Here is a 14505-nt window from a genome sequence, read left to right as displayed (position 1 = left end):
TCGCTCTTGTTACCCAGGCTGGAGTGCAATGGCACGATCTCGGCTCACCGCAACCTCCGCCTCCTGGGCTCAGGCAATTCTCCTGTCTCAGCCTCCTGAGTAGCTGGGATTACAGGCACGTGCCACCATGCCCAGCTAATTTTTTGCACTTTTAGTAGAGACAGGGTTTCACCATGTTGACCAGGATGGTCTCGATCTCTCAACCTCATGATCCACCCGCCTCAGCCTCCCAAAGTGCTGGGATTACAGGCTTGAGCCACCGCGCCCGGCAACCTTTCTTACTTTTTTCATGAAGTGACTGAATGATTCTAACTTTGGATTTTAAAAAGATAAAAGTTTACAGCTGTAAAAGGAGTAAGTAATATTCTGTGTACTGGCATGAAAAGATGTTTAGGTAATGTTAAATGCCAAAAAGTAAAAAACAACTCAGCCAAATAGTATGTGTTGCGTGATCCCACTACAGCAGAGAATACACATAGAATACTGAAGACTGCCATCTCATCTGTAACAGAGGCACCTTCGTGTGGGGAAATTGTGAAAGAATTTTCCTATTTCTATAATGTTTGAGCTAAACACTTCCAATGGAAGTAGTTCAATTTTAGTAAAAAAACACTCACTGAACTCTCACAATGACACCTTAACCACAACCCTGATCCCCAAAGCACCCTGCTCCTTTCTTGCAGTTTCCAATAGAAAACATTTGCTCTCTCTGAATCCTTACACAGCCCTCTGGGATGTGCCATCACAGCTCTGCCATGCCCAAAGTAAGCACTCAATTTCTATCATCATGTCAATTCAGTACCTTCCCAGGCAACAGGAGGTGGCACATCTCAGGATTATTTTTATAATCACATTTTCCATGAAGTATGTCTTTTGATGTTTGATAGAGACTTTAAATTAGGAAAACTCTTTTGCATTATGACAGGCCTTGAAAATATCTAGAGGTGAGAGAAATTAGGCATTCCAGGAATCTTTACACAGTGACAGAGTGTACAGATGGGGGGTACTGCCTCTTCAGGGTTAATCCCAGCCCTTGGTTCACTAGAGCACACATGATAAACTGTATAACAAAATGGGATGTTTTCCTTTTCTGATATTGTTACGCAAACACACACACACACACACACACACACACACACACACACACAAGTATAAAAATAAAGTTCAGATCTAAAAGTGAACTTAAGAATTAGCACAACCCTGTATTAAGTCAGCCACAACAATCCTGAGACTCAGTTTCCTCTGCTTTAAATACCTTAATAACTCATGGGGTGAGGGTAGGGAAGAAATGAGATAGTAAATGCAAAAATCTTTTATAAGTTTTAAAAGGTATAATCACAAGAGTAGTCAGTGATAGTGGATGAAAACAAGTGATATTTCTTAGCAGACCCACATTTTCTGGTGGAAATACCATGAACAAACTCCAAGGGACAGGAATAGAGACCCTCTCAAGAACTTAATGAAATAGTCGTGGCCGGGCGCGGTGGCTCAAGCCTGTAATCCCAGCACTTTGGGAGGCCGAGGCGGGTGGATCACGAGGTCAAGAGATCGAGACCATCCTGGTCAAAATGGCGAAACCCCGTCTCTACTAAAAATACAAAAAATTAGCTGCGCGTGGTGGCGCGTGCCTGTAATCCCAGCTACTCAGGAGGCTGAGGCAGGAGAATTGCCTGAACCCAGGAGGCAGAGGTTGCGGTGAGCCGAGATCGCGCCATTGCACTCCAGCCTGGGTAACAAGAGCGAAACTCCGTCTCAAAAAAAAAAAAAAAAAAAAAAAAAAGAAATAGTTGTAAGGTAGATGAACTCTTAACCTTGTAGAGCTTTTGTTCTGCTGAGTTGAGTATACAGAATTGAATACTCAAAGACAACAGATTTTTATGGGCCACAGTGGCTGACAACCAAAAATATACCAGCGGGAGAATAGAAGTATCTAAAGAATACTTTTTGGATTTCGGTTGTGCCCTCCCCTCGAAATCAGTAGCTATATTTAAATTTCTTCCTCATCTTTTATCCCATTTCTCAATTTGTTTAGGGCATGCATTCCTGTTTCCTTGTAAAAGTATAATCATTTTTTTTTGAGACAGAGTTTCGCTCTTGTTGCCCATGCTGGAGTGCAATGGTGTGATCTCGGCTCACTGCAACCTCCACCTCCCAGGTTCAAGCAATTCTCCTGCCTCAGCCTCCCAAGCAGCTGGGATTACAGGTGCGTGCCACCACGCCCAGCTAATTTTTGTATTTTTAGTGGAGGCGGGGTTTCTCCATGTTGGTCAGGCTTGTCTCGAATTCCTAACCTCAGGTGATGCACCCCACCTCAGCCTCCCAAAGTGCTGAGATTACAGGCATGAGCCACCGCACCTGGCCAATCATATATTCTTAAAACTTGTCAGTGAAGGTAATGTGGCATCATTCCTGAAAACATAATTATAAAAGTAGTATCTATATGCTCCTACATTTCTCTTTCTTTTTTAATCCACACGTGAAAATCAATGGCTCCAAAACCAGCAGGCACATCTCCCCAGACTCCTCAGATTACATGAACTGGAAACCAATTTCTTTCCTGTTTTGAGTGGCACAATTACCTCAGGTGTCTACTGGGTATCAGTGCTATTTCTGGTGTCAGACAAATACATAATCCATATAGTTCTTTTCCTGTAATTTTAACATGTCCAGCAGTACAGATCCAAAGACTGTGTTGGAGGTACTGCCTAATATCATTCCTCTTTTTTTATCTGTTAAGGAAGCATATAGTTTAAAAGGCAGATGGCAGGGAACACAGCTTCAGTTTACACTGAAGGCTGGGTCTTCCCCTTGGCCGGGGGATGGAGGGTGGGGAAGAAAAGGCAGATAAGAAAGCAGAGAAGGTACTGTACTGTTCACAACGGGGGGCAAGGTGGGAGATGAGGAAAGGATGATGTGGGCGAGACACCAAAGTTGTGAAGAAGTCTTCCCATTGAACAGCAACAAAAAACTGATGAGTTTAGATACTTCTCAACTAATCTGTCTGCCAAACTCCTGTTGTCCCCAAAAGTATTTAAAGACACATGTTCCCTTCTTAAGAGTCAAAGGAACTCATTAATGTGAGATAGATTTATTTCTTTAATACTTAATTTTCCTTGAGCTGCTAAACCACTAAAACCTAGATATTCAGCTAGTCTGTTAATGGAACCTGAAAAAAATACATTTATGTTTACACGAACTTTGACATGCATGTTCACATTCAAGATCCAAGTAGGCACAGCCAGTTTGGCTAATTTCCTGAAAATCAGAGGTTAAACAAGGGTTTAAAGCTGCTGTAGGGTTCCATATTTTATTATCAAGTGGTTTTCCACAGTTAGTGGGGGGCTTTTCATGAAGTTAAAAGGAAAAGGAGTCTAAAGGCAAACACAGAATACAAAATTTTCAACAATAATATAGAATATCTCGGCCGGGCGCGGTGGCTCAAGCCTGTAATCCCAGCACTTTGGGAGGCCGAGGCGGGTGGATCACAAGGTCAAGAGATCGAGACCATCCTGGTCAACATGGTGAAACCCCATCTCTACTAAAAAAAAAATACAAAAAAAATTAGCTGGGCATGGTGGCACGTGCCTGTAATCCCAGCTACTCAGGAGGCTGAGGCAGGAGAATTGCCTGAACCCAGGAGGCGGAGGTTGCGGTGAGCCGAGATCGCGCCATTGCACTCCAGCCTGGGTAACAAGAGCGAAACTCCGTCTCAAAAAAAAAAAAAAAAAAAAAAGAATATCTCACAATCAGCCTGTGGCCCACACAATTCAAGGCCTACTGACACTGAACATCTATGAGGGCAAAGACCTGTCTTTCTACTCTGTAATGCCAGAAAATTTTGCGCATGTAACAGTGCCCAATGAGCGCTCATTAAAAAATACTTGGCTATTAGAGTAACAGTCCTGGGTCTCAAGAGATTTTTCACCCTACTAGACATTGGGCACTATTCTGGAAACAAAGGAAAACTAACAAACCACTCTTCTTCAAACAGCTCAGAGAAAAGCAGGATGGAGAGTTAGGTGAACCTGACCTAAGCAGACCACTGTGACGGTCCTGTTATCCTTGAACCTGAAAATTTCTTTCTTATTCTAAATACCAAAATGGTTCTGGTATTTGCTTTGTATTTTTCTGCTTGGTTAGGAGAAGAAATACACTATAACATATTTCTCTTCTGAAAATCCAAGCTCACATTTAGCCAGTAATTTTTTAGTTCTTTTTATTTGTTTGTTTTTGAGATGCAGTCTTGCTCTGTCGCCCAGGCTGGAGTACAGTGGAGCAATCTTGCGTCACTGCAGCCTCTGCCTCCCAGGTTCAAGCGACTCTAGTGCCACAGTAGCTGGGATTACAGGCCGACACCACCACAACCAGCTAATCTGTCTATCTTTGGTAGAGATGGGGTTTCGTCATGTTGGCCAGGATAGTCTCACACTCCTGACCTCAAGTGATCCGCCTGCCTCGATCTCCCAAAGTGGTGGGATTACAGGAGTGATCCACTGCGCCCAACCCCTATATTGAATTTTAAAAGTTGTATTGCTTTTGCCATTCCTTCAACGACAGGTCTAAGTTCTGCTACTTGCTGCTGCTGGGCTGGTGATCTGAAAGAACAAAACCAGAATTCATGTCTTCACGGAACTACATTCTGGATGTGGCTATCTTCCTCAAATAAATGATGTTACACATCATGTGTGGTACCATGAAAGAAACAGAGTGTTGTGACAGCAAATAATGAATGGGGGAGGCTGGGTGTGGTGGCTCACACCTATAATCCAAGCACTTTGGAAGCCAAGGCGGGCAGTTCACCTGAGGTCAGGAGTTCAAGAACAGTCTGACTAACATTGTGAAACCCCGTCTTTAAAAATAATAAAAAATAACAATGAATGGGGGAAAAGATTGAAGTGGGAACCAATCTTAGTGAGGGAGGTCAGGAAGGCCTCAGCAAAGAAGTGACATTTAAGTTGAATGATGAAAGACAAGGTATCAATCAGGAGGAAAAGTGTTCCAGCCAGAAAGAACGGCAAGGAAAAAGCCCCAGTGGTGGAAGTTTCATGTGATTGAGGATTTGAGAGAAGGCCTCTAAGTGGGGAGCAGTGAAAAAGAGGGAGCACAAGGATGAACTTACCTGAGTGCTTAATACACTGTAGGAATCACGCTAAAAACTTTAAATGGGTGCTCTTTTGTAATCACTACTAGAAACCTATGAAGTTAGATACTCTGCCATTTTCAAAATGAAATAAAAATCAGGTTAAAAAACCTGCTCAGGGCCAGGCGCAGTGGCTCATGCCTATAATCCCAGCACATGGGGAGGCCGAGGCTGGCGAGTGGCTCAAGCTCAAAAGTCCAAGACTGGCCTGGGCAACATGGGAACATCCTGTCTCTACAAAAAAAAAAAAAAAAAAAAACTAGTTAGGCATATTGACACGTGCCTGTAGTCCCAGATACCAGGGAAGCTGAGACAGGAGAGTTGCTTGAGCCCAGGGAGGTCAAAGCTGCAGTGAGCCGTGATCTTGCCACTGCATTCCTGCCTGGGTGACAGAGTGAGACTCTGTCCTCTCCCCCACAACTAAAAAATTGCTCAAACTTATATAGCAGCCAGGCACGGTAGCTCATATCTGTAACCCTAACACTTTGGGAGGCTGAGACAGGAGAATCGTTGAACCTACAAGTTCAAGACCAGCCTAGAAAACCTAGGGAGACCTTGACTCAACAAAAAATTTAAAAATTAGCCAGGTGTGGTGGTACATGCCTGTAGTCTCAGCTACTCAAGAGGCTGAGATGGGAGGATTGATTGAGTCCAGGAATTTGAGGCTGCAGCAACCTATGGCTGTGCCACTGCACTCCAGCCTGGGTGACAGGGTGACACAGCAAGACCCTGTCAAAAAAAAATAAAATAAAATCACATAGCAAGGGGTAGAGCTTGGACTCAATTCAAGGGAGCATGAGTCCAAAGCTCACATTTTTTTTTTTCAGACAGTTTCCCTCTTGTTGCCCAGGCTGGAATGCAATGGCACGATCTCGGCTCACAGCAACCTCCGCCTCCCTGGTTCAACCAATTCTCCTGCCTCAGCCTCCCAAGTAGCTGGAATTACAGGCATGCGCCACTACGCCTGGCTAATTTTGTATTTTTAGTAGAGACGGGTTTTCTCCACGTTGGTCAGGCTTGTCTCAAACTCCCCACCTCAGGTGATCTGCCCACCTCAGCCTCCCACAGTGCTGGGATTACAAGCCTGAGCCACTGTGCCTGACTCCAAAGCCCACATTTTTAATTCAACCTTACAGTCTAAGTTAGAGAGGTAAACAGTCACCAAATCACATGGGGCGTCATATGCATAGTAAGGACCTCGGATTTTATTTTAAATGTAATAGGAGCCAATGAAAGGTTTAAGCAAAACCATGACATTGTTTCATTTACATTTCTATTACGTCTGCTGTTTTGGAGACTAGAGGCAAGGTAGGGAAGAGCTGTTTCAGTAAAAGATGGGAGATCACTAAGTAGTAAGGAGAAAAATGATGGTGGTCTGAACTAAAAGTGGATAGATTCAAGATATATTCTGACATCAAAGTGAATCAGACTTGCTGATTATCTGAATGTAGAGAGTAAGAGAAAAGGAAAAGTCTAGGATAACTCCCATGTTTCTGGCTTTAGTAACAAATGGATCATAATGGATAATACTGAAATGGTCTAGAAACAGACTGTGTTTGGGGAAAAAGGGGTAGAGTCAGTTGAGTCATCCCATAAATCTTTACTTAGCTTCTACTGTGTAAGAATACAACAGTGTACAAAAGAGAAAAACACTTGCCCTCGTAGAGTTTCCAACACTGGGGCAGGGAGCAGTTAGACAAATTAACATTCACAACCATCAGATGGTGATAAGTGCTATGGCAAAGATAATACAGCTGGTTAAATAGGGAAGAGGTTGGCATTTCATTTCTTTTCATTATTTCATTTCATATTTCATTTCATTTCGAGTTTTGCTCTTGTTGCCCAGGCTGGAATGCAAGGGCAGGAACTCGGCTCACCTCAACCTCCACCTCTGCCCCTGGGTTCAAGAGATTCTCCTGCCTCAGCCTCCTGCACAGCTGGGATTACAGGCATCCACCACCACAGCTGGCTAATTTTTTGTATTTTTAGTAGAGATGGGGTTTCTCCATGTTGATCAGGCTGGTTTCAAACCCCTGACCCCAGGTGATCCACCCTCCTCCCAAAGTGCTGGGATTATAGGCGTGAGCCACTGCACCTGGCCAAGAGGTTAGCATTTTAATAGTAGGATCAGAAAGAGTCTCTCTAATGTATGAGCAGCACCTAAAAAAAAAAAAAAAAAAGGAGGCAGCCCTGAAGATTTCTGAGAGAAAAAGAGTTCCTGGCTGTCTGAATACCATTACAAAGGCCCTCAGGAAGGAGTGTTCTTGGTATGTTTGAGGACAGACAAGGAGGCCACAGTGGCACACCAGAGCAGGTAAGGTAGAAAACAGGTGATTAACTCAGAGGAGGAACAGACAATATAGAACTTTGGTTAAGGACTCCAGCTTTTACTTTGGGTAAAACGAAAACCACTGGATGATGTAAACAGAGAAATGCAGGGGTAGCATAACAGGGGTAGCTGCAATACAGAAATTACATTAAAAGGGGAGCAAGGATGGAGGCAGAGACATCAGAGGCAATAACTTTGTGTCTCTGGTAGATAAGACCAGTTGATGGTGAAACAGATTTAAGATAAGTTCTGAAGAGTTGATGGCATTTGTTGATGGGACTGAAAGAGTGGCTTAAGAGAGGAGATAAGGAGAACGGAAAGGTTTTTCAACCTGAACCCAAGGAATAACAAGATTGACACTAACTGGGTTGGGATGAGCATGGGAAAACAGATTTATGAGGAAAAATAAGGAGTTCAGTTTGCCATATTAAAATGGAGATACCTATTACAAAATTAAATACTGATGTTGAAAAGGCAGCTGTTTTCTGGACTTCAGAGAAGTTTAGGTTAGAAATACAAGTGTGGCAGTCTTTTTTTTTTTTTTTTACATGGAGTCTCACTTTGTCACCTAGGCTGGAGTGCAGTGGCACGATCTCAGCTCACTGCAATCTCCACCTCCCGGGTTCAAGCGATTCTCCTTCCTCAGCCTCCTGAGTAGCTGGGACTACAGATCACGTGCCATCAAGCCCGGCTAATTTTTAAAATTTTGGTAGAGAAGGGATTTCGCCGTGTTAGCCTCAATGGTCTCGATTTCCTGACCTCGTGATCCGCCCACCTCTTGCCTCCCAAAGTGCTGGGATAACAGGAGTGAACCACCGTTCCCAGCCCAGTCTGGCAGTCTTAAGCATATAGATAGTATTTAAATTATGTGAATAGATCTAAGAAAACCTGTAGGGAGAGAAGAAGGTCCAGAAATAAATACCCAATTAACTCCATCAGTTTGACATTTCCATCTCATACCTAGTACTCTTACAACCGGTTTAATTTTTAAAGCTATCACTACATAAGCAGTTTCTAAAATCATTAAGAGGACCAATAAGAGCAACAAACTAGGCCGGGCGCGGTGGCTCAAGCCTGTAATCCCAGCACTTTGGGAGGCCGAGGCGGGTGGATCACGAGGTCAAGAGATCGAGACCATCCTGGTCAACATGGTGAAACCCTATCTCTACTAAAAATACAAAAAACTAGATGGGCGTGGTGGCGCGTGCCTGTAATCCCAGCTACTTAGGAGGCTGAGGCAGGAGAATTGCCTGAGCCCGGGAGGCGGAGGTTGCGGTGAGCCGAGATCGCGCCATTGCACTCCAGCCTGGGTAACAAGAGCGAAACTCCGTCTCAAAAAAAAAAAAAAAAAAAAAAAAAGAGCAACAAACTAAAAGATTCTGTCATGGCCGGGCGTGGTGACTCAAGCCTCTAATCCCAGCACTTTGGGAGGCCGAGGAGGGTGGATCACGAGGTCGAGAGATCAAGACCATCCTGGTCAACATGGTGAAACTCTGTCTCTACTAAAAATACAAAAAATTAGCTGGGCATGGTGGCACGTGCCTGTAATCCCAGCTACTCAGGAGGCTGAGGCAGGAGAATTGCCTGAACCCAGGAGGCGGAGGTTGCGGTGAGCCGAGATCGCGCCATTGCACTCCAGCCTGGGTAACAAGAGCGAAACTCCGTCTCAAAAAAAAAAAAAAAAAAAAAAGATTCTGTCATTCAAATCTCCTCAAAAGAGAAAGAAAAACTCCATCCACGATCACAGAAATACTAAGAACTAAAAACATTCCCAAATAGAGGGTAAGGTCTAGTGGTTAAGTGTGGGCACATAGGTCCAAGCTGTCTGGATTTTAATTCTTGTTCCTACACTTATCTTTGTGGCCTAGGGCAAATCACTTACTGTGGAACTTCCTCAGCAGTAAGTTACGGATAAGTTATTGGGTTGTGTTAAATGAATTAATACCTGAACTTTTGTGCTCAGAATGTTAGCTGTCTTACTATCATTGACACTAAGTTGTTAAAACAGAAGCTGAGAGTGGGAGAACCTACAGCTAATCACACTAATTTTTCAATTTTCTTTTTTTTTTTTTTTTTTTGAGACAGAGTTTCGCTCTTGTTACCCAGGCTGGAGTGCAATGGTGCGATCTCGGCTCACCACAACCTCCGCCTCCTGGGTTCAGGCAATTCTCTTGCCTCAGCCTCCTGAGTAGCTGGGATTACAGGCATGAGCCACCATGCCCAGCTAATTTTTTGTATTTTTAGTAGAGACGGGGTTTCACCATGTTGACCAGGATGGTCTCGATCTCTCGACCTCGTGATCCACCCGCCTCGGCCTCCCAAAGTGCTGGGATTACAGGCTTGAGCCACCGCGCCCGGCCAAAATAATTTTACTTTCTTTTTTTTTTTTTTTTTTTTGAGACGGAGTTTCGCTCTTGTTACCCAGGCTGGAGTGCAATGGCGCCATCTCGGCTCACCGCAACCTCCGCCTCCTGGGTTCAGGCAATTCTCCTGCCTCAGCCTCCCGAGTAGCTGGGATTACAGGCACGTGCCACCATGCCCAGCTAATTTTTTGTATCTTTAGTAGAGACGGGGTTTCACCATGTTGACCAGGATGGTCTCGATCTCTTGACCTCGTGATCCACCCGCCTCGGCCTCCCAAAGTGCTGGGATTACAGGCTTGAGCCACCACGCCCGGCTTTCAATTTTCTTAAGCAAGAACTTGTAGCTCTTTATTCAGATTTCGAAATGACACCAAAACATGTTCCTAATGTAATTCCCTTAACTAAGGGCATACAGCTCCCAGTCTGAATTGTAAAACAAGGCCAAAACACGTCCCCAAATTCCTATGAATTCAAAATAATCTTTAGAAGCAGGGAAGGGAAAGGGGAATTAACAGCAAGCCGTAATTCGCAAATTAGAGTACGCAAATCTGATAACAAACTCCATCTGTGAGAGACTACCAGGCCCAAATCCCGCTAAAGCAGTTATTTGATTCTCTTTTACTCTCTCCTCTAGAGAATGAGTATATATGTGCTTTGGAAAACAGAAAGCCAAGCTTTTGAATGGAAGTACATACAGCAAAGAGCTGGGAATCCAACTCAATCTCAGCAACAGGGAAAAACTTCTCCAGAGAGTCACCCCTTAATCCTTTTTTCCCCAGTGACCAAGAGCACGGCGGGGGGGGGGGGTCAAACTTCTGTTGGGTGGGTGATGGGGAAACAGCGGCCTTCCTCATCAGGCCCCTACGCTGTACCCCAGTAGCAAAGCGCCGGTGCAGAGCAGCTAGCTACACTCCTTCTCTTTTCCTCCTCTCACTAGGATTTGGTGCCCGGAAGGGGAGCCCCAAGTTCCAGCCTTCGGCCGCCTGGCTGGAAGAAACACAGCAGAAGAAACAATAGGGCCGTGGCGGCCGCCGTACCTCTCCCGGTCGCGGCCGTCGAAGTAGACGAAATCGCCGCTCTGAACGCATTTGGCGCAGGTCAGCCGCCGGCGGGTAGTATTGCACAGCGGACAGCGCTCTACAGCCACGTACAGCCCCTCTGCGTCGTCCACGGAATCCACCAGGTCCCGGGCGAGCGGCCGGGGCCCGCAGCCAGGAGCCTCCGGCGCCCGGGCTCCCTTCCCACTGGGAGACGCCATGATGGCCTGAGAGCAGAGCCAGTCACGTGGGATTTTGTTTTCAACCGGGTGCATTCTGGGCCAGGAGGAGGGGCCTGGGGTAGGCGGTCGGGGATCCCGGAGAGCCTCAGGCCACGCCCCCCGGACCCCTCTGCCGCCCCAGGCGCCTGTCATGGGCGGTGTTGTTTTTCCAGTCTGCTGCCAGGCGACAGGTCCTGAAGCAGGGAGAATTATATTAGCGGGGCGAGTCGGCCAAACAAAATGCCATCATCTGCTGGCTCAGGCTACAACTACGAATTAAAGCCTGAAACTTGTGCAGAAAATTCTAATAACCATACTCTAAGCTAAGGAGCCTGGGAAAACAGAATGGGAGCGGAATAGGGGAACTTAACTTGCTGTGGATGCTTTTAAATCTGGATAAAACTACAGCAAACATAGTAGGGTGAAAGGGCAGGGTCTTGGAAGTAGGTTGAATTTAGGCTCACTCGCATGCTTAATAGCTGTGACTTGGAGCAAGTTCCTTAATCTCTGCTCCTGTTTCCTCAGGTTAAATGGATAGGATTATAGTACCTAATGCAGCGAGGATTAATAAATATGGTTAATAGTATTATACTTTACCAGTAATAGTGAAAACCCAAAATGAACTTGCAAAATCAGAATTGCATTCTTATGAAAAGTTAATCTGGCTAACGTACCTTCCCTGCCCTGGGCCATACTCTGAGAGCAATTGAACTAGGTAGATGGATAGGACTTCCCTTCAAGTTTTTGTTTTGTTTTGTTTTTGACACAGAGTCTCGCTTTGTCACCCAGGCTGGAGTGCAATGGCGCGATCTGGGCTCACTGCAACCTCCACCTCCCAGGTTCAAGCGATTCTCCTGCCTCAGCCTCCCGAGTAGCTGGGATTAGAGGCACGTGCCACCACGCCTGGCTAATTTTTGTATTTTTTAGTAGATACAGAGTTTTGCAATGTTGGCCAGGCTGTTCTCGAACTCCTGATCTCAGGTGATCCGCCTGCCTCAGCTTCCCAAAGTGCTGGGATTACAGGTGTGAGCCACCGCGCCCAGCCCCCTTCAAGTTTCTTTTGGCGGATAGGGGATATTTCAGGTGGTGTGTTGAGAGAATCATATAAGAGTAATTAGTATTTGAATATGCCTCTAAACTATAAAGAAAAGAAGTGGATTTACGGGTCAGATTAAATAGACCAGTGAGGGCCAGTTGCGGTGGCTCACGCCTGTAATCCCAGCACTTTGGGAAGCCGAGGTGGTTGGATCACGAGGTCAAGAGACCAAGACCATCCTGGCCAACATGGTGAAACCCGTCTCTACTAAAAATGCAAAAGTTAGCTGGGTGTGGTGGTGCACACCTATAGTCCCCAGCTACTCGGGAGGCTGAGGCAGGAGAATCGCCTAAAACCGGAAGTCGGAGGTTGCAGTGAGGCGAGATCACGCCACTGCACTCCAGCCTGGGCACAAAGCGAGACTCCATCTTTAAGTAAATAAACAAACCAGTGATTCTCAAGGATTTTACTAGGCTATCCACTGATAAACTGCCCTGACTTCTCTCTCTAGCCTAGATTTCTTTCTCAACTTCCATACCTAAAGATTCAGAACTGCTAACTAGGTATCAAGTGACATTCCAGGACACCACAAACTCAAAAATTGTTGGAAACTGACCTCTACCTCCCCACAAACCTGTTTTCTTACCTTGGTGAAAGACATAATCACTGATGACTTACCTCCAAAACCATGATTCGCATTAGCCGGACCCTCCCTGTTAATCTCCACATCACCATCAAATGCTGGTGATTCTAAAGCCAATTAGGTCTTGAATCTGAGCCCTTTGCTCCTGGTCTTCTTAATCTTACCCAGTCTTTTAAAATACAGTCACATAGGATTACAACAGCAAACAAAAGCAAAAACTGTTATTTTAGAATAGAGTTTATACTAAACTTGAATGGTTCCTCAAAGTTTAAGATCTTTAAGTGACCATTCTCTGATCATTTCAAACAAAAGGATTATTTTTTCTTGAGACAGAGTTTCACTCCTGTTTCCCAGGCTGGAGTGCAATGGCTCGATCTTGGCTCATCGCAACCTCCACCTCCCCAGTTCAAGTGATTCCCCTGCCTCAGTCTCCCCGAGTAGCTGGGATTACAGGTGTGCACCACCATTCCCAGCTAATTTTGTATTTTTAGTAGAGATGGGGTTTCTCCATGTTGGTCAGGCTGGTCTCGAACTCCTGACCTCTCAGGTAATCCGCCCGCCTGGGCCTCCCAAAGTGCTGGGATTATAGGCATGAGCCACCACGCCTGGCCTAGGATTATTCTTTAAGGTCTCAGACTTAAGTTTCATTTGTATTCACACAGGATCCTTCACAGTGCTTAATACTGCTGATTAGGCATAATCACAACAGATGACCAGGATCGACTGTTCAATATTTTAGAAGGCAAAAAATATACACATTAATTCCTATCCTGCTAGATATCACAGCTAGTACCTAACTTAGGCAGTTATTTGAAATTCCTACATGTTGCTATACATTTTCAGAGAACCCATATTAATGTATTAGCAGCAGAGCACTGAGGTTTTTTGGATAAAAAAATGTAGTTTAAATATTTCTGTGTTTTAGGGGAGGTGGCACCACACTTCTCAAAGATGACAAACATTTGTACAGTTCAGAATTGTTTTCTTCTTTTGACACTTATTTTGCCATGAACTCACAGGGAATAGGTTCCAGTAGCCCAGGCTCCTCTCCATTGGTTCTCACATAGTGTGCTTCTCTGGGTGGAGCAGCTGGTGCTTCAACTTAACTCACACACCTCACCCTTTGACTTCTTTTTCTGACCATTTAATGCCAGCAGCATGCTGGGTAACACTGTAGTCTTCCAGCTTTGCTGTGGTAACATTTGTGGGGCACCGCTTTTTGAAAAGCACCCATTCCCGCCGGGCGCGGTGGCTCAAACCTGTAATCCTAGCACTTCGGGAGGCTGAGGCGGGTGGATCACGAGGTCAAGAGATCGAGACCATCCTGGTCAACATGGTGAAACCCCATCTCTACTAAAAATACAAAAAATTAGCTGGGCATGGTGGCTCGTGCCTGTAATCCCAGCTACTCAGGAGGCTGAGGCAGGAGAACTGCCTGAACCCAGGAGGCGGAGGATGCGGTGAGCCGAGATTGTGCCATTGCACTCCAGCCTGGGTAACAAGAGCGAAACTCCATCTCACAAAAAAAAAAAAAAAAAGAAAAAAAGAAAAGCACCCATTCCCTTAATGTCTACAGTATCACCTTTCTCGTACATTTGCGTGTATGTGGCCAAAGGAACAACTCCATATTTTCTAAAAGGCCTAGAGAACATGTATTAGATGCCTTTCCTCTTTCCCTTTGTGTTCGTCATTTTGGCAAATTACTGGATGGCGGCCCTTCTGGCCAAAAGGAAATA

General features: G+C 45.2%; 1 protein-coding gene across 1 annotated transcript in view; it reads right to left on the bottom strand.

The window, feature by feature from the left end:
• The window catches only part of ATG14 (autophagy related 14), a 45566-nt gene extending 34444 nt beyond the window's left edge, over nucleotides 1-11122 (bottom strand). Inside the window, exon 1 of the mRNA XM_010341066.2 lies at nucleotides 10870-11122. Within this exon, the coding sequence (XP_010339368.1) occupies nucleotides 10870-11090 (221 nt within the window). The 5' untranslated portion in view covers nucleotides 11091-11122. The remainder of the gene's footprint in view (nucleotides 1-10869) is intronic.
• Between the last annotated feature and the right edge of the window lie 3383 nt (nucleotides 11123-14505).

The sequence above is a fragment of the Saimiri boliviensis genome, chromosome 2 (assembly GCF_048565385.1).
Source record: "Saimiri boliviensis isolate mSaiBol1 chromosome 2, mSaiBol1.pri, whole genome shotgun sequence".
NCBI lineage: Eukaryota > Metazoa > Chordata > Mammalia > Primates > Cebidae > Saimiri > Saimiri boliviensis.
The sequence above is the reverse complement of the archived record's forward strand: the minus strand, read 5'-3'. Positions and strand labels throughout refer to the sequence as shown.